General features: G+C 32.7%; 1 protein-coding gene across 5 annotated transcripts in view; it reads right to left on the reverse strand.

Moving 5' to 3' along the window:
- The window catches only part of LOC126888763 (activated Cdc42 kinase-like), a 1,045,651-nt gene that overhangs the window by 865,009 nt on the left and 160,152 nt on the right, over positions 1-20,490 (reverse strand). For all 5 annotated transcript variants that reach the window (XM_050657144.1, XM_050657145.1, XM_050657142.1 and 2 more), the window contains exon 4: positions 20,119-20,417. In XM_050657144.1, the coding sequence (XP_050513101.1) occupies positions 20,119-20,417 (299 nt within the window). The remainder of the gene's footprint in view (positions 1-20,118; positions 20,418-20,490) is intronic.

Consider the following 20,490-nt stretch of genomic DNA (forward strand, 5'->3'; position numbering starts at 1 on the left):
AATGCCGTACCATTCGTTCCCTGTTTGTTTTCTCCCGAATAATACATGCTAAAGTTTTTCTTCTCAATTTTTCCTTCTTTCTTCCATCGTATTTCCTGTACGGCTAGGATTTCTAGTTGGTATTTTTTCATTTCAAGAGCTATTTCTTGCATCTTACCTGATGCCAGCATGGTTCTAATATTCCAAGAGCCCATTCTAATGGGTTTTGTTCTTTTCTTCTTATTGAGATTCTTTCTTTATTTTGTGTGCGTTATTTTGTTTTCGTTAACCGTTTGCATTTCCGAGTCTTTTTTTGCCATGTCAATATCATATTTCAGCCGCTGTTCTTCGTTTATTAGTTTTTTGAATTTTCTATCAGCTTTCTCTCTCTTCGTCCCATATCTAGATTTTGCCATTCACTATTAAATTCTTGTAGCCGATTTTCGTTTGCTTACCTTTGCTTCTTTCGTCCTTTGCTATTTTAGTTATTTCCTTTTGTATTTCTTTTTCTTTCGATGTCCAATCGTTGTTTATGGTAGGGGAGCAAAGTATGCTAAATGTGCAGTCACTCGAGCGCTTTGGGGACCTATTGGGTTGTGATTATTAGGTCCTAAAACCAAAAAAAGTTAAGTAAAATTTTCCATTTTAGCGGGCGCTTGCCATTTTTTAATTTAATTTTCCATTTCCATTAATCGTTTTTTTTTAATATAGCGCCATCTATCCATAATTCGAAAAAATAGTTCGAATAAAAGTTGCTTATTTTTATGCAGAGAATTCAAATCTGCAATAAAAAATGGGGGCTCCCATTTAAGATTTTAAAGTAACCCCCCACCCCACCTCCGTGGGGGTCGCGTTTGGTACCATTCGATATATTTTTCAAAAATATTAAATAAGTGTATTTTGCAGTTTTTCGATCTGATGTTTATTTTGCTAAATATCGCGGGATTTGTATTTAAAATTTACCCCCCACCCCTCTCTGCGATGGGTCGTGTTTGGTATCTATCGATAGATTTTTGAAAAATATTGAACGTGTAGTTTTTAGTTTTTCGATCTGACGTTTATTTCGCGAAATATTCGCCTTTTTCTTATGAAACTTTGTGACTCACCAATTCCCTTACGCCCTGCTCAAATCGTCAGATTTTTTAAATATATACTGTTTTGCATGTACTTAACTTACCTTATCTTAATCTGACAATTTCGAGTATTTTTAAGGATTGATTTTTTTTTTCGGGCCCCCCTAAACGAACTCCCCTGTGTTAAGAGCCAATATATGGCAGAGTTTCTCCCCATATGATAATCTGACGCGCTCGAGTAACTGCAAAAATCCCCGCTTGGGCTCCCCTAATATTATATAGATACGATATTTATGCTGTTTTAGTTTACGTTTCTTGTTTAGGATTTCCATTTTATCCGTGAGGGCTTCTATTTCTATTGCGCATACTGTTTCTCCTATTTTTTTTTGCACTTCTTAGTTTTATTTGTATTTGCAACTCTTGGGCTCTGAAATTTTCCATTTCTTCTTTTAATTTCTTATAATCATTTGTTTCTACTTTCAACCCAGTTAGGATCAAGCTTTTCTTTTTGCTAAATTTCTCCAGTTGCTCCATTCATTCATGTAGCTGTTTTACTTCTTTTTTTAGTTTTTGTTTCTCTGCTTTTACACCCATTAACTCTTTATTGGTTTGTTGTTATTCTTTCCTTATTTGTTTTATTTCCTGAAGCATTTCATCGTTTTTATTCATTAGCTCTTTCATTATTGTAATCATAACATTTTCCATGTCTTCCTTGTTTTCGTTGCCTGCTTTGCTTGGTGACCGTTTTTTAATTTTACTTCTATTAAAACAATCATCCAAGTTTTCTCTTTTGCGTTTCGTTTCATCATCGGTTTCACTTCCTGTGACATTTTTTCCATTTTCTAGGAGTGCAGCGCTAAATACCTGGAATACCGATATTAGATTATCAACAATACTTAAAAAATGAAAGTTACCAATTCACCGGTAGTTAATGCGTTATTTAAAAATTACCTGCGCACCAGAGTTGCCAGTTGGTCTGTAATTAGGATGGGAATTAAAATAGATACGAATTCACCGGGACCCGGAAATATGCACACCCTGATATTCTAGTTACGTAAGCTCGTCCGATTGGCGCATGACGTTAACAACAGAGTAAAGCATAGTCCCGTCTATGCGTTCGTAATACGAACGCGAATGAAATTTGAGAATAATACAAATGAATGAATTATGACTAAAAGAAACTAAGTGATTTTTATAGTTTAGAGGAAAATTATTAAACTATTTACTTTTATTTAAATTGATTTTCAGTTATTTGTAAAGTTCCCAGTTTCTTGATTATATTGGTATCCGGAAAATAAAAATATTCATATAATCGATATCTACTAAAATTATTATATTTCGTTAGTTGGCAAAAATTGATTAGTGGCCTACATATTAGTAAATATAATTTTTACCAAGGGGAAGAAAAGCCCCAAAATAAAACCATAAATTTAATGGATTGATAAAAAAACAAAATTTTTTACTTTTTAAATAATGTATTTCATCAGATTTAAGTAAGAGGCTTAAAAAAGACAAAAATAAGTTTTACAGTTTTCATGCCATGCACTTTATTTAAATTTTGTGCATGTGAAATAGACGTACATACAGCAACTATGTAGCAGTTTTCATAATTTTTCTTTTACGCAATGTCAGGTTGTTAAGAGACTTGTTTAATTCTTTAATTCGGAAGTACATCCGAGACCTAAAAAATATCTTGTTCGCTTTGTTAGAACAGTCTACAGTTACACTTTTGGACATAAGGTTTTCTAAATAATTTTTAGTTACCAAAATGGAATCACCATTCATGTGGAAGGAAAAATTGTCTCTAGTTACTTAATATATGACAAGAGAGTGTCTGATGGTTTACATAAACCACACTTACTCATATGATCAACCCACGTGTACGTTGAAACATCTTCGGATTGAATACTGGAGTCTTTCAATTTATGGCAGATATAACCAGCCAAATTCTCCAAACCATCATACTCGAGGTCACTAATGTTTTTTCATTCTAACTCTCATTGAAAACTTGAAAATCCACAACTGTTTCGTTGTTAGAATCCAGCCTTTGGATCAATTGTCCAGAAATTGGTAAATCTGGGATGTCGTCTGTTTAAACGTTCGAAAATTCGTTCCGTTGTCTCTCCTACCCGTATATAACTTTTATAAAATAAAACAAAGCTTTTTGTTAACACTTTAAAAAAATTTTAATGGGTTTTCCCCGAAAAGAGCTTCATTTTTTGGTACTATGTATCACGTTAAAATATTTGATTTGGAATTTGAAGGATAATATCGTCTTTTTTATGAGCTACAAATTTACTTTTACTGGTTCTATAGACTAAGAATATACCATTTTTTCGATTTTTTTATATGCTACATTTTTTCCAAGAATATTTTTTCGATATAATACTTACTTTTTGAGTATTTGTGTTTTTTTTTGTTGAAAAGTAAATATTTTTAGTCGCAAGTGACTCTAGTACCTACTACTAAATTAACCTAGTACCTACTACTAAATTAACCTAGTACCTAAGTTAAAAAAACTCTATAGAACAAAAGTTGCTTAAACTTAGTCAGATCTGTTTCCGGACTTATTTTAAACGTATATTTTTTCACCCTCCAAGTAAAAGCAATCAACGGCACAAATTCAACTTTGAAGTGGGGGATGGGTAGAATCTAAATCCAAATTTTCATGCAATTAGGAGTTGACCCTGAAAATTATGTGTGTTTCTTTTTATCTTTTAAATCATTTTACTTAAAATCATTTTTTAACTATCAAATAATAATTACATATTGAGTTATTTTATTTTTTAAACTTTAATAATATTTATAAAAAATTTTACTTTCTTGTAATGTATCTTTAAAACAAGCAATCATTAAAATAATTATTTTGTAACAATTTGTATTATTTAAGAATATAATAATTACATTTTGGTTTCGTAGTAAGTGTTTTTTTAAGAATATTAATGTATAGTTTTAAAATATTGTATTGCAAATAATTATCATTATTAAATGGTTATTATTTGCCAAGTATTCTTTTTCTTTTTTCACACCCTTATGTATGTAATAAAACTAAGGGACTTTCTGAAAGGTCAATCGAAGACTTTAAAGACACAAAAGAAGCGATACTTAAAAGTTACGCCCATTATATATCTTTATATCGTGGGAAATATACAATACAACACGAGCTCCAACCGCTCGACTAATACTCTTTAGAGCTGGCATCAGTGTGTGATCTCGCGTTGAACGGTAAATATCTAAAATTTCGTATAAAAGTCCTCCCCTTTACTTTTCAGCGACGGATCTCGTTTCGCTGTAAATTTATCAGAAAAATTTAAGTACAAATATCTTTTCCCCTCTAAGTGTGCCATGATTAATATGTTAATTATAAAGATACTTATGAACAATATACTCCAATCATTAATTTCCTATTGGTGGATCTCGGGTTGTCCTCGATTTAGTCGGATCTCGCCTTGATATGAAGACGTATATATATATATACAGGGTGGTTCATCTTATTCGCCTCGGTGTCTGTACGGAAAACCACTTGATATTTCAAAAAAATTTCTTCACAGAAATATACAGGGCCATTAATACTACAATCTAAAAATAATGTGCATTATACAGGGTGCTCCAAAAAAGAGTGGTATATCAAAGTTATATTTTTTCTTATGGAATGCCCTATATCTGATAACATTATTGAATTTACCTTAAAAAATAAGCTATACTTTCATAAGGGTTCCATATACCTAAATACAGGGTGTTTTGATTTATTTCGATTTTTATAAAAATGTAAGGTTTTAGAAAAAAATAAATATCTACGAATCTAAGAATCAGTAACAAATTCTTTCTTGGATATTAATAATAGACTATTTAGCATACTTAAACAGATGCTTATTGCAACAAAATTTCTTACAGGGTTGTCAAAATATGAGATTGTTCTATTAACAAATTCAAGCTGTAATAACTTACTTATTTTAAATAGAACACCCTGTATCTTACTAGTCTATCGCGTAGAAAATTTAACTAGCTTTCTATTCTTATTAGGATTTCCTATACCTATCTCCCTTCATTTTTTAAATGTTTAATGATTTCCTAATTTGTAAGCTTTAAAAATTAGAATTAGTACCTATGTCGTGGTTATGTACAACACATCACCAACACCGGCAATATACTTAGACAAGATACTGTCATTAATAAAATTTTCATTGTTATCATGTAATCACACAGAGTGTTGTATTATTTTAGTTGATTTTGGCCTACATGTGACATTGAATAATATTTACAGTTTACATTAAACTGCATACCCTATATTAGATGCCGTATTTTGGAAGATATTTAAATTATATTTCATTCCGTGTAAGTATTTTCCATATTTAAGTCTTAACCCAACGGTTATTAAGTAAATTTAAGAACACCACTTTTTGTTTGAATTTTTGAATCGCAATTACAGACAATTAAATGCAATGGCTACTTTGACAAAAACGAGCCTATTGTACAAAAATATGTAAAAATGGGTATTTACAGAATAACATGGGAATTTATATTTACAGAATAACATGTGTATTGAGAATGTTTACATGGAATTGAAGAGATTTTAAATATTTTCCATTATAAAGAATATAATATCTAGTATGTCATTTAAAATAAGAACACTCTGTGTGATTAAATGATAAAAATGTGAATTTTATTAATGAAAGTATCTTGACTAAGATTTTTAAGTATATTGCCGGTGTTGGTGATGTGTTGTACATAACCACGCCATAGGTACTTAATTCTAATTTTTAAAGCTTACAAATTAGGAAACCTTTAAATATTTAAAAAATGAAGGGAGATAGGTATAGGAAACCCTAATAAGAATTGAAAGCTAAGTAAATTTTCTACGCGATAGTATAGTAAGATACAGGGTGTTCCATTTAAAATAAGTAAGGTATTACAGCTTGAATTTGTTAATAGAACAATCTAATATTTTGACCACCCTGTAAAAAGATGGGTATAGGAAACCCTTATACAAACTGAAAGCTAAGTTAATTTTCTAAGCGATAGACTAGTAAGATACAGGGTGTTCCATTTAAAATAAGTAAGTTATTACAGCTTGAATTTGTTAATAGAACAATCTCATACTTTGACCACCCTGTAAGAAATTTTGTTGCAATAAGCATCTGCTTAAGTATGCTAAATAGTCTATTATTAATATCTAAGAAATAATTTGTAACTGATTCTTAGATTCGTAGATATTTATTTTTTTCTAAAACCTTCCATTTTTATAAAAATCAAAATAAATCAAAACAGCCTGTATTTAGGTATAGGGAACCCTTATGAAAGTATAGCTTATTTTTTAAGGTCAATTCAATAATGTCATCAGATATAGGGCATTCCATAAGAAAAAATATAACTTTGATATACCACTCTTTTTTGGAGCACCCTGTATAATGCACATTATTTTTTGATTGTAGTATTAAAGGCCCTATATATTTCTGTGAAAATTGTTTTTTAAAATATGAAGTGGTTTTCTGTACAGAGACCGAGGCGAATAAGATGAACCACCCTGTATATATATATAAAGTAATTAGGTAATATTTACTGATCCTGTGGTTCATCTTATTCGCCTCGGTCTCTATACGGAAAACCACTTGATATTTTAAAAAAATTTCTTCACAGAAATATACAAGGCCTTTAATACTACAATCTAAAAATTATGTGAATTATACAGGGTGCTCCAAGAAAGAGTGGTATATCAAAGTTATATTTTTTCTTACGTAATGCCCTATATCTGATGACATTATTGAATTAAACTTAAAAAATAAGCTATACTTTCATAAGGGTTCCCTATACCTAAATACAGGGTGTTTTGATTTATTTCGATTTTTATAAAAATGTAAGGTTTTAGAAAAAAATAAATATTTACGAATCTAAGAAGCAGTAACAGATTATTTCTTGGATCTTAATAACAGACTATTCAGCACACTTAAACAGATGCTTATTGCAACAAAATTTCTTACAGGGTGGTCAAAATATGAGATTGTTCTGTTAACAAATTCAAGCGGTAATAACTTACTTATTTTAAATAGAACACCCTGTATCTTACTAGTCTATCGCGTAGAAAATTTAATTACCTTTCAATTTGTATTAGGGTTTCCTATACCTATTTTTTACAGGGTGGTCAAAATATTAGACTGTTCTATTAACAAATTCAAGCTGTAATAACTTACTTATTTTAAATGGAACACCCTGTATCTTACTAGTCTATTGCGTATAAAATTTACTTAGCTTTCAATTCTTATTAGGGTTTCCTATACCTATCTCCCTTCATTTTTTAAATATTCAAAGATTTCCTAGTTTGTAAGCTTTAAAAATTAGAATTAAATACCTATGTCGTGGTTATGTACAACACATCATCAACACCGCCAATATACTTAAATATCTTAGTCAAGATAGTTTCATTAATAAAATTCACATTATTATCATTTAATCACATAGTGTTCTTATTTAAATGACATACTCGATATTCTATTCTTTATAATCGAAGATATTTAAAATCTCTACAATTCCATGTAAATATTCTCAATACACATGTTATTCTGTAAATATAAATTCCATGTTATTCTGTAAATACCCATTTTTACATATTTTTGTACAATAGGCTCATTTTCGTCAAAGTAGCCATTGCATTTAATTGTTTGTAATTGCGATTCAAAGATTCAAACAAAAAGTGGTGTTCTTAAATTTACTTAATAACCGTTGGGTTAAGATATGGAAAATATTTATACGGAATGAAATATAATTTAAATATCTTCCAGAATACGGCATATAATATAGGGTATGCAGTTTAATATAAACATATTATTCAATGTCACATGTAGGCCAAAATCAACTAAAATAATACAACACTCTGTGTGATTACATGATAAGAATAAAAATTTTATTAATGACAGTATCTTGTCTAAGTATATTGCCGGTGTTGGTGATGTGTTGTACATAAACACGACATAGGTACTTAATTCTAATTTTTAAAGCTTACAAATTAGGAAATCTTTAAATATTTAAAAAATGAAGGGAGATAGGTATAGAAAACCCTAATAAGAATTGAAAGCTAAGTAAATTTTATACGCAATAGACTAGTAAGATAAAGGGTGTTCCATTTAAAATAAGTAAGTTATTACAGCTTGAATTTGTTAATAGAACAATCTAATATTTTGACCACCCTGTAAAAAGATAGGTATAGGAAACCCTAATAAGAATTGAAAGCTAAGTATATTTTCTGCGTGATAGACTAGTAAGATATAGGGTGTTCTATTTAACATAAGTGAGTTATTACAGCTTGAATTTGTTAATAGGAAAATCTAATGTTTTGACCACCCTGTAAAAAGATAGGTATAGGAAACCCTAATACAAATTGAAAGGTAATTAAATTTTCTACGCGATAGACTAGTAAGATACAGGGTGTTCCATTTAAAATAAGTAAGTTATTACAGCTTGAATTTGATAATAGAACAATCTCATATTTTGACCACCCTGTAAGAAATTTTGTTGCAATAAGCATCTGTTTAAGTATGCTAAATAGTCTATTATTAAGATCCAAGAAAGAATTTGTTACTGCTTCTTAGATTCGTAGATATTTATTTTTTTCTAAAACCTTACATTTTTATAAAAATCGAAATAAATCAAAACACCCTGTATTTAGGTATAGGGAACTCTTATGAAAGTATAGCTTATTTTTTAAGGTCAATTTAATAATGTCATCAGATATAGGGCATTCCATAAGAAAAAATATAACTTTGATATACCACTCTTTTTTGGAACACCCTGTATAATTCACATTATTTTTAGGTTGTAGTATTAAAGGCCCTGTATATTTCTGTGAAGAAATTTTTTTAAAATATTAAGTGGTTTTCCGTACAGAGACCGAGGCGAATAAGATGAAGCACCCTGTATATATATGAAGAGTAGAAATTCCAAACGTTCTAAGTGCCTTTCGCTATTTTTGTCAGGAAAGGAAAAAAACTGTCTAAAGCCGCAGTCTCTCTTATGCGATTGTCGCATGCGTTCGACGCAAGCAGCAGTCGCAAGCGATGTTCTGTGCACTCCTCAAATGTAAACTTTATACGAGCGGTCTGTCTTGTACGTCCGACGCGTCAGATGCACAAGACAGACCGCTCGTATAAAGTTTACATTTGAGGAGTGCACAGAACATCGCTTGCGACTGCTGCTTGCGTCGAACGCATGCGACAATCGCATAAGAGAGACTGCGGCTTTAGTCATAGGTTGCGTGCTTAGAACATTGTCATTCTTTAGGTAGGCAACACACCACGCTTAACAGGGGATTGGCACTTGGAACATTTTAGGGCTATTGGCGATGGCACATAGAAAATGGCACTTAGAACGTTTGGAAGTTCCTCTCTTCATATACATATATAGTTTAGCTCTCCAGGCCTAGAAGGCCCATGGGTTGGTTTACTATTCCTTTCCAATCTCTCCTATTTGCTGCTTTATTTTTCCAATTTGTGATTTTCAGTTCTTCTATGTCTTTTTCAACATCTTTCTTCCATCTGATTGTCGGTTTACCTTTCTTCTTCTTTCCTCCTATTCCTCCCGTTAGTATTTTTTTGGGAAGTCTCGTGTTTGTCATCCTTTGGATATGTCTAAACCATCTCAGTCTTTGCGATTTTATAATCAATACTATGTTTGGTTCACCATACATCCTCTCCAGTTCTAGATTTGGTCTTCTTATCCACATTCCATTCCATATCTTTTCGCCAAATATTTTTCTTAGGACTTTTCTTTCCCACCTTTAAGCATGACTTGCTGGGATTTGTTCATCGTCCATGTTTCACTGGCATACAATACTATAGGTCTTATCACTGTCTTGTATATTCTTATCTTAACCCCTCTAGATATGTTCTTATTTCTTAATAAGTTGTTTAGAGCAAAGATACAACGATTACCAGCCATAATTCTCGCTTCGATTTCTTCTTTTATATTTGGTCTTCTAGTGAATGTCGCTCCTAGATATTGGAATCTCTCTACTTCTTCGAATGTATATATTTTTGCCTCTGTGTTTATTGTCAGATATTGTCCTTCATATATTTAGTCTTTTCTTAGTTTATGTATATCCCTTTCATTCTTCCTATCGCCTCTAGTCTTTTTAGTATTTCTTTTAATTCTTGTTTACTTCTGGCTATCAGTACTATGTCATCAGCGAATGCCAAGCATTGGTATTTTCATTGGTATACAAGTCCTGTCCTGTTAATTTCGGCTTCTCTGATGACCATTTCAAGAAGGATAGTGGGTCTCCTTGTCGTACCCCTTCACCGACCTTAAACGTATCTGTTTCCTTTCCATTTATTTTAACCCTTTTCTCTGTTTCTCTGAGTGTAACTTTTACCATCTTTATTAATTTTTCACTAATTCCAATTTCACGTAGTGCTTTGTATATTTCTTTTCGTTTAACTCTGTCAAAAGCTTGTTTAAAGTCGATGAATAGGGCCATTGTAGATTTCCCGTATTCGTAGCTTTCCGCTTGTATCTCACGCAGCAGGAAAATTTAATCCACCGTGCTGCGTCCTCTTCTGAATCCACATTGATATTCTCCTGTCATTATCTATCTTTTGTGTTATCTTGTCTTTTATATGTACTGCAAGTATTTTATATTCGACGTTTAGTAGGGCTATTCCCCTGTAATTATGGCATAAACTTTTGTCGCCTTTTTTTGTGAATTGGACACAGTGTGGTTTCAGTCCATTCTTTTGGTATGTGTTCTTGTTCCCAAATTTCTCTTATCAGCTTTTCCAAATGCTTAATTAGTACTGGTCCTCCATATTTAAACATTTCAGCTGTTATTTCATCCTTACCTGGGATCTTGTTTTTCTTTAGTTTCTCTATTATTTCTTTTATTTCTTTTTCATCAGGCGGTCTTTCCTGTATTTCTTCTTGATCAATATTTTCATTCGGTTCTTCTTCTTCTTCATCTGCATATTCTGTTGTGGGAATTTCATTTAGAAGCTCTTCGAAATATTCTCTCCACCTGTTCAGTATTTCTTCGTCGCTTACTAAATTCCTTCCATTTTTACTTTTGTAGTGTACAGGTTTTCTTTGGTACCCCTTTTTCCCATTTTTTACTTCTTGATATAAGTTTCTGATTTCTCCATTTTTATAGTTTTCTTCTATACATTTCAATTTATCTTCGTTGTACTTTCTTTTCTTTGCTCTTATTATTCTTTTAGTTCGTTTTCTTTGTTCGTTGTATTTTATCTCAATCTCTCGTGTTATCACTTGCATCATTTTGAGTCTTATTTCTTTCATCCAGTTCTATTTTGCATTCTTCATCAAACCATTATTTGTATCCATCCATTATATTTCTATTACTGGCTTGCGCTGCTTTGGTCATACATACTTTTATTTGCGTCCATTTTTGTTCGATGTTTCCATTTTCTGTAATATTTTCCAGTTCTCTAGTGACTAGTCTTTCATATTTACTTTGTTCTTCTTCTGACAGTAGTCTAATAGGTTTAGTTACTTTGTACCTTTTTTTCTGTTTTTTATACATTTTTCCATGTCTTTTTCGACGAGCACATGATCTATTTGGTTTATGGTTTTCCCATCTGGTGATCTCCATGTTCCTTGGTGTATTCTTTTGTGTTGAAAGTATGTGCTCATAACGATCATGTTTCTTTCTTTTGCAAAATCTATTAATAAGTGCCCATTTTCATTCGTTGTTTCATGCACACTATATTTTCCTATGGTGGGTGTGTATATTTCTTCTTTTCCTATTTTTGCATTAGCATCGCCTAGTACTATTTTTATATCGTATTTGGGAATATTTTCGAATACTGTATCTATTTGACTGTAGAAGTCTTCCTTTATCTCTATATTTTTCTCTTCAGTCGGTGCATGTATGTTTATAAAGGTAATTTTTTGGTATTTTCCTCTTATTCTTAGTATGCATATTCTATCTGATATTGGTTTAAAGTCGACGATTAGATCTTTCAGCTTTTTGTTTACTACAAATCCTGTGCCTAACATTCCATTTTCGCCTGCGCTATTGAAAAATAAATAGTCATTTATTTCCATTGAGTTTTGGCCTAGTTGTTTCGTTTCTTGTAGTGCTACTATTTCAAATTTATATTTTTTGCATTCATCTACTAGGTGTTTTGGTTTTTCTTCTTCGTATGCTTCTCTTACATTCCATGTTCCTACTAATATATGTTCGTTTATGGGCTTGTTTTCATTAATAATCTGTACATTTTGTCTATTTCGTGTATCTTTACTTTACCATGTCGTCTCCGTTATTTCAGTCTGCTTTAGTTGTATGCTAGTTTTTTGGTTGTATATTTTTCTCTTATATGAGTTGTTGTTGGCTGTTATTCCATGTCCATATTTCACTATTGATGATTAGCTTCTGGTATCCTATTTTCACATTTTTTTCCATTATGCCTCTCTACCATAGCCTTGCTTCTAATTTGTTTCTGGATAATTCTTTCTTCTTTTGAAATATCATCATTAATATAGATTCTTTCGTCCTTTTTGGTTTTTAATTTACTTTTATTTTTCATTACTTCTATTTTGTTTTTCACGCTGTTTAGTTTCACTATGACAGTATTTTCTCCTATTTTCCTTGCTCCATTTACATCTACTGAAACTTGCAGCTCTTTTTCCATAAAATTCTCCATAGCCCCTCGTAAAACTTTCTGATCATTTATATCAATTTTTATTCCTTGTATTATTACATTTTTCCTGTTTCTTTCTCTTTCCAATTTCTATATTTTTTCATTTGCTATACTAATTTCTTTTTCTAATTGACCTATTTGTTTTATAGCTTTTCCATTTGTTTCTCGCAGCTTTTTTATTTCATCTTTGTAGCCGCTTTGTTGATCTTTCAGTTCTTTTATTTCATTCTTTAGTTGTGTGATTTCGTCTCCAGATCTATATTGTTCTTTTTTATGTCTTTTATATCCATTGTTAATTCCCTCATCATTTTCATCATTTGTTCCATTCCACTTATGTTTTCTTCATCTGTTTTCTGTGGTGTTCTAGCTGTTATTTTTGATTTTTTGCTGGGGTGTTCCTCCTCTTCCCTTCTCCTGTTCATTTCATCAGTTAATTCGCTATCTGAACTCATTGTTCTTAATTCCTAATAAGTTTTCGTGCTAGAGTTATTAGTCACTGCGTCACGGGTGAAGTTTCGTGGAGAACTCTACTCACAGTTCAAATTCCCACCCACACCCGTGCTGGCCGTAACCAATTTTTCAGCAATTTTATTCCTAGGTAAAAATCAAAATCCGGCCCTGGTTATCTCTTTATAGTAAAATTAATTATATTATAATAAAGTTTTTTACTTACAGCTGATTCTGTTTATTAATATGCTTTATTTTCATGTAGAAATACACCATTCACAATAAAAACCTTTTTTTTTCACCCACTGTAAAACCTGCTTTGTTTATATTCGATATCACACAAGTTTTTATCACTTTACACAAGAATTTAATTCCTTATCGTTGGGATTACTTTTTTCGGATTTCTTCACTGTATAATTAGTTAATTAATTAGGTTGTTTATTTATGCACCTACATATATTGATTAATAGTTATATTGCAATTTTATATAACACAATTGTTTTACTGCTATATCTGCCCGAGAATCGAGTTAAGATACGAGCTAAACACGTGTGTTCTATTCGCTTGTCACTTGTCAACGACCGACCCGGCCTTCATGTATTTGGTTTTTATTTCATTAATATTTAGGCCACTGTTTTGTGCCGCTCTTTCTATCGCATTAAATGTTTCTATCATTTCTCCTATGATATCAACATCATCTGCAAATGCCAATATTTGTACACCTTTTGTTATTATTGTTCCTCTGGTGTTGACTTCTAATTATTTTTTCTAATGTGATGTTGAATAGAATACAGGATAGGGCATCTCCCTGTCGTAGGGCCGTTCTAACATGGATTGTATCTGTTTTTGAACAGAGTGCGTTTTGAATTCGAATTTTGCTTTGTACTTTAAGTGTTTCTATTACTATATCAATGAGTTGAGTTGGAACATTAAACTCTTTCAGGGTGTGGATCAGAAATTCTCGATGGATACTATCATAGGCACTCTCAAAATCAATGAAGAGATGATGTGTGTCGTCTTTTCCAAGATTTGCCTCAAGACGAAGATCTGATCTATTGTGGACTTCTGCCTGCAGAAACCACATTGATACCCCCCAACTATTTGTTCCGCATATGGTCTCAATCGCTAATACACAATATTTGACAGTATTTTATAGGCCACAGTCAGTAGCGTTATTGCTCGGTAGTTTTTACATTCAAGCTGATCTCCCTTTTTATGTAGTGGAATAATTACTCCGGTATTTCAGTCTTGTGGTAGTTGTTTATTATTCCATATGTTCACTATTAGTTCGTGTATCGCATTCAACAGGGAGTCTCCGCCTTCATTTATTAATTCTGCGCTAATATTGTCTAATCCAGGTGACTTGTTGTTTTTCAGTCTGGTAACTGCTTCTTGCATTTCAGCAACTGAAGGGGGGTTGTTTCTCTGGTATCCGTTTGATCCAGTATAATTCCATCGTATAGTGGATCTCCGTTTTGTTCAAACTTTTCTTTGAAGAATTCAGTCCATCTTTGTAGTATTTCACTCTGTTGAGTTACTATATCTCCTTCTTTGTCTCTGCACATCATTGTTCTTGATTTAAATTCTTTTCTTTTCTATGGAGTCGAATACCTTTTCATAATCAACGAAGCCTATGTATAAGTTCAAGTGATATTCATTGGCTTTCTCTATTAGCGTTCTGACTGTAATGACTGTAAAGATGATCCGCTGTACTGTAACCCTTTCGGAATCCTGTTTGCTCTATCGGTTGATACCTATCAAGCTTCGACGATAACCTATTAGTTATTACTCTCATAAACAGTTTGTACATTTGGGACAGCGGGGATATTGGTCTATAGTTCTTCAGATCTCCCCTGTCTCCTTTTTTGAAGAGAATTATGGTCAAACTTTCTTTCCAATCATCTGGGAATTCCCCTTTGTGAAGGCATTCGTTAAAAAGATTTTTCAACTCTTCCGAGAATAATTTCACTGCCTTCCTTCAAATTTCGGCAAGTATTCCATCTGGGCCCGGAGCCTTATTGTTCTTTAGTTGTGACATAGTTTTATTTCGAAGGATTCTATATTAGGAAGTACAGTAGAACCCCGCAAATCCGAACTAATTGGGGGACAGCCTGTTCGGATTCCGAAAAGTTCGGATTATCCGAAAGTTAGCCTAAGAAGCTAACGAAGATGATTTTTAAAAGATTTGGACTGCCACCGATCCCTTTATGAAACGTTATTTGCACGTTTATGCCTCCAATATTCTAAAGCTGAAAAATATTTAGATTACTGAAATATTAAATCGCTAACACCAGTAGTTTTGTTTCGTCACGGGACATGGAAATTCGGTCATGTAAATGATTCATTTAATTTGTAATCTGGATATGGATTACACTATGTTCCTCATGTTTCTTATCTTTTTCAATGTTTTCGTTCATAGTATACCATGGGAAATGTGTATTATGCACATTCCTTTATTGATTGTGTTTAGTCTTCGACGCTTTTATTCACCCATTAGTGTTGCAGTGTTTAATACTGTAGCTAGCATCTTACGTAATTATTTTCTCACATAATAAACATGTTTTTAAATTTTTATTTTGAATTTTAAATTTTTTTTTTCACTTTCCGTTGGTTCGGATTTGCCGAAAGTTCGGATATGCGGGGTTCTACTGTACTTCTGAGTTGACATTTATTATCTCTTTCTTAAAATTTTCCTTTGCAGTGTTATCTGGGTCTTTGTTTGAGGAATATAAATCACGGTAAAATGTTTGTGTAACTTTTAGGATTTCGTTCTTTTCTCTTATTTCTTCTCCATCTTTTTTTAATGAGATTATTAGAGGCTTTCCTATGTTTGGTCTTAAGCATTTTAGACTTTTCTATAATTTTTTTTCCTTGTTTTTATTGTAGATCCTTAAGTCTTCCTTTATTCCCCTGTTTATTCAATTCTTTGAAACCATCGGTGTTTCGCTTTCCTTCGCTTAGAAATAGGCGTCTCTTTTCCATCAACCGTTTTGTTCCATCGCTTATTTTGTCTTCTTTACTTTTTGTTTTCTTTGCAACAGTCAGTCCTGCTTTCAAGAGCTTTTGTTGTATTTCTTTATTAATTGTGTTCATGTCGGTATTTTCTTGTTGATAATATTCTACAAATTCTTCTCTTAAGACTTCTCTGTACTCATCTCCCTTCTGTCGGATTTTAGTTTGATCTATCTGATTACAATTATGTGGCCTGTTTATACGGGTTTTCGTCTGTTTAAAAATAACCGCTCTTAAAAGGCGATGATCGCTGCCAGTTGTGAATCGATTGTGAGCAGTTATATCTTCAAAAATGTCTTTGTTCCCACATAAGAAGTAATCGATCTCGTTTTTCGTCTTTTTATCGGGAGATATCCAGGTCCATTTCCGGTTTGCTTGTTTTTGGAAATATGTGTTCATGGCATATAAATTTTGTTGTTCTAAGAAGTTATATACTTTTTCTCCTCTTGCATTTCGTGTGCCATAACCATGCATCCCTATTTTAGTTTCAGTATTTTTTTCTTTTTTACCTAATTTTGCGTTGAAATCTCCCATAATTATGGTATATTTTGTATCATTTTCATCTAATGCTGTTATCAGATCTTCGTAGAACATTTCAACTTCCTCTTCCTGATGTGTTGTTGTGGGAGCATACACTTGTATTACCTTGATCTTAGTTTTATTATCTAGGTCTATTATAATATAAGCTACTCTATCAGAAACGCTTTTATATGGGCCATTCCACGAACATACGCCTGTTTTGGATTACTTCGACAACGAATATTTTACTGTGCAGCATAAGAAGTACGAAAGTAAATGGCGCTAATAATTATTCCAATAAACAACAATGTAATTTGCAGTTTACTTTCGTTCTTCTTATTTTGCACAGTAAAATATTCGTTGTCGAAGTAATCCAAAACAGGCGTATGTTCGTGGAATAGGGTATACAGTGTGGGCCAAAGAAAACAGCCCACCTCGATATTTAGCAGTAGTTATTAGATTTTAAGGAAATGCCGATACAGGTCGATTTTTGATCTAAGGGGGACACATTTTACGGTAAATACATCTGTCATTTGTCAACCCCCTTCCTTCCACTTCCCCCTCCCCTAATTTTAAATAGGGAATAGGGGTCGTGTGCTAGCTCATTTGAAAGGTTATTCAATTCTCTATTCAGTAATATAAACATTAACATAATTGTTTATAAAGGGTGTCCAAGAAAAAATATTTTAATTGAATTATTTGACACAAAAAGAAGAATGTATGCAATTTATTTAATTCAAAATACATTCTACTGCTGCCACAAAACATAAAAAATGTTTTTTGATAAATAAACATTGCCTTTCGCTTAATTTCAATGTCCAAGCTGCCACCCATTTGACTCTTGGTATGTTGAATATTGAATTTAAGCAACAAACAATGTTTATTTATCAAATAAACATTTTTTTCTGTTTTCTGGCAGCAGTAGAATGTATTTTGAGTTAAATAAATTACATACATTCTTCTTTTTCTGTCAATTAATTTAATTTAAAATAATTTTTCTTGGACACCCTGTATAAATAATTATGGCAATGTTAATATTACTGAATAGAGAATCGAATAATAACCTTTCAAATGAGCTAGCATACGACCCCTATCCCTATTTAAAAATAGGGGTTGGGGGAAGTGGAAGGGCGGGGGTTGACAAATGACATATGTGTCTACCGTAAAAATGTGTCCCCCTTACATCAAAAATCGACCTATTTTTTCATTTCCTTAAAATCTAATAAATACTGCCAAATATCGAGGTGGACTGTTTTCTTTGGCCCATACTGTAGTATGTAGAAATGTATGGCGTGAGATACTTTTTGATAAGAAATCCTACTCCACCATATGTTTCGTCTATTTTTCCTGTATAGTACAGGCGATTTCCAGAGTTTAGCTGCATGCATTCGCCTCTTCTTTTCACTTCTGACAGTCCTACAATATCCCACTTTATCTTGGATAGTTCTTCTATCGACCAAACGTTAAACTATATTAAATGAAGCTTTGAAGCTATCTTCTGTATTAACTCTTAAATGATTTTTTATCTGTAAGTTTTATTGCATGTTTTAACGCAGGTTTACGAATAAAAGTTTTACCAAACCATAAAACTGCATTATTATTCCCTCCGAGATTTCGTCTCTGTCTCTCAGCACTTAAATCGAATATTGTTTGGAAAAATGTTCTAATCAACCGAAGTGTGTTTGGAACGGGTATATTTAGTAAAATGTGTTGATAGCGGATATCCCTCTTTATACTGTGCAGCGGGTATGTTTTGTAAAATCGCTGCCCGGCTTTATACGTGATGTCGTGGTTCTAATTATAATACATAAAATATTTACGTTAAATTATATTCTACGCTGCTCGTCATGAAAAAGGGGCAACCTAGAATTTTATAAGAATTTTTCAATAATTTTAAGTTTATACAATTTATTCTATTGTAACTAAACTCCCACAATGCAGAAACATTTTAGCGTATTTTAGGCGCCGACAGGTCAATTAAGGGTAATAAGTTTGCATAATTGATATCAGTTTTACGACTCCGGATACTGCATGTGTTGTTTGTACCTTATTTTTCTTGGAATATGGCTATTCTGTTTTTCAAAAATCTGTACAGTGAAAATCTGTACTCCAAAGAGTGAGTGCAATTTTTAAATTTAAAAATATGGCAGAGAGATTTGCTAGATCTGTTCAAATTGTTACTTTGATTGGTAATGGGATGAGTCAAAGAAAAGTGGCCAGGCAGCTTGGAGTCAGTCGTTGTATGGTCCAAAAAACTTACCAACGATTCGTAGAGACTGGATCTCACGAACGACGACCAGGATCAAGTCCGAGAAGAAGCACGACGGCCAGAGAAGACCGTTCTTTACAAGGCACTTCTTTGCAAAATCGGTTCTTTACGGCTAGAGCAATCCAAAACCGTTTTCAAAATGCTCACGGGTGAACATTAAGCACTTCTACCGTTAGAAGAAGGTTGAGGGAATTTGGTCTAAGGGCACGCTGTCCAGCAACAGGACCTTTGTTAACAGCAGCACATCGACAACGCCGACTACAGTTAGTTGGAGACCACGAGCGTTGGACGATAGAGGATTGGAAAAATGTTTTGATTTTTGATGAGTCCAGGATGGTTCAGATCAAAGCATACAGAAGACGTGGGGAATGATATGCTGCTTGTGTTCGACGAGCACGTGTTGTTTTTGAAGGAGGTTCGGTAATGTTTTGGGCAGGCATTTCATTCGAAGGCCGCACTGATCTCGTATTTATTGATAGAGGAGTGTTGAACGCTCACCGATACATTACCGAAATTCCAGACGAGCATGTAATGCCTTTTGCTGGGTTTGTGGGCGAAAACTTTATTTTCATGCAAGACAACGCGCGGCCACACGTAGCGAGGATGGTAATGCAATACCTACCGTCGGTGTGCCAAAAATGAATTGGCCGGCTCAAAGTCCAGATTTGAACCCGATTGAACATGTTTGGGACCAACTCAAATGAAGAGTAAGAAACATACTACCTGCTCCAATAAATCGTGAGCAGCTTCTGTTGGCACTCATGGAAGAATGGGAAAAGCTTTTCCTTAAGACAACATCCAGAATTTGATCAATTCAACGCCAAATCGAATGAAGAGTGTAATTCACAATAGAGGTGGTAATACAGAGTATTAATAATCACGACTTAATTGTAATTTTTATAAAGAAAAGAGAAAAAATGTACAATATTATTTTTTTAATTTTCCAATAAAACCATCATTTTGGAAGAAGTTTTTTTTCATTTGTTATTTAAGAAATTATTGCATACTGCTTTAGAACATATTCTTAAACATTACACAAACATCTAATGACCATTAAGGATGTATGATTCGTAAAAATTAAAAAATGCAAAAAATTATAGGTGGCCTCTTTTTAATGACGCGCAATGTATAATTTTATATAATAGTAAGTAATAACAAAAAATTGTAATTAACTCACCTATGTATCAGTCTATTTGCTTCCAGGTACTGCATTCCATCGCAGATCTGATAAGCGAAATCACAGAGAGTGAGAACTGGAAAACTAGATCGTAATGAAGGCTCTTTAAGACACTCCAATAAGGACCGAAGTGGAGCTAATTCAGTTACTAACATTAGGCTACCATCAATATTAGGTAAGACTACTCCAAAGAATCGAACGATGTTCGGATGATCTATGTTGTGCATAATCGAAGCTTCTTTTAAAAATTCCACCATATTGCTTTGCATTCGGTCCCGTGATAAACATTTTATTGCAACCTGAAAATAACAAATACTATAGTGTAACGGTATGTTACATAACAACTGTAGTAAGGACCTCATTATAAAATAG

Source organism: Diabrotica virgifera, chromosome 7, assembly GCF_917563875.1.
Source record: "Diabrotica virgifera virgifera chromosome 7, PGI_DIABVI_V3a".
Taxonomy (NCBI): Eukaryota; Metazoa; Arthropoda; class Insecta; order Coleoptera; family Chrysomelidae; genus Diabrotica; species Diabrotica virgifera.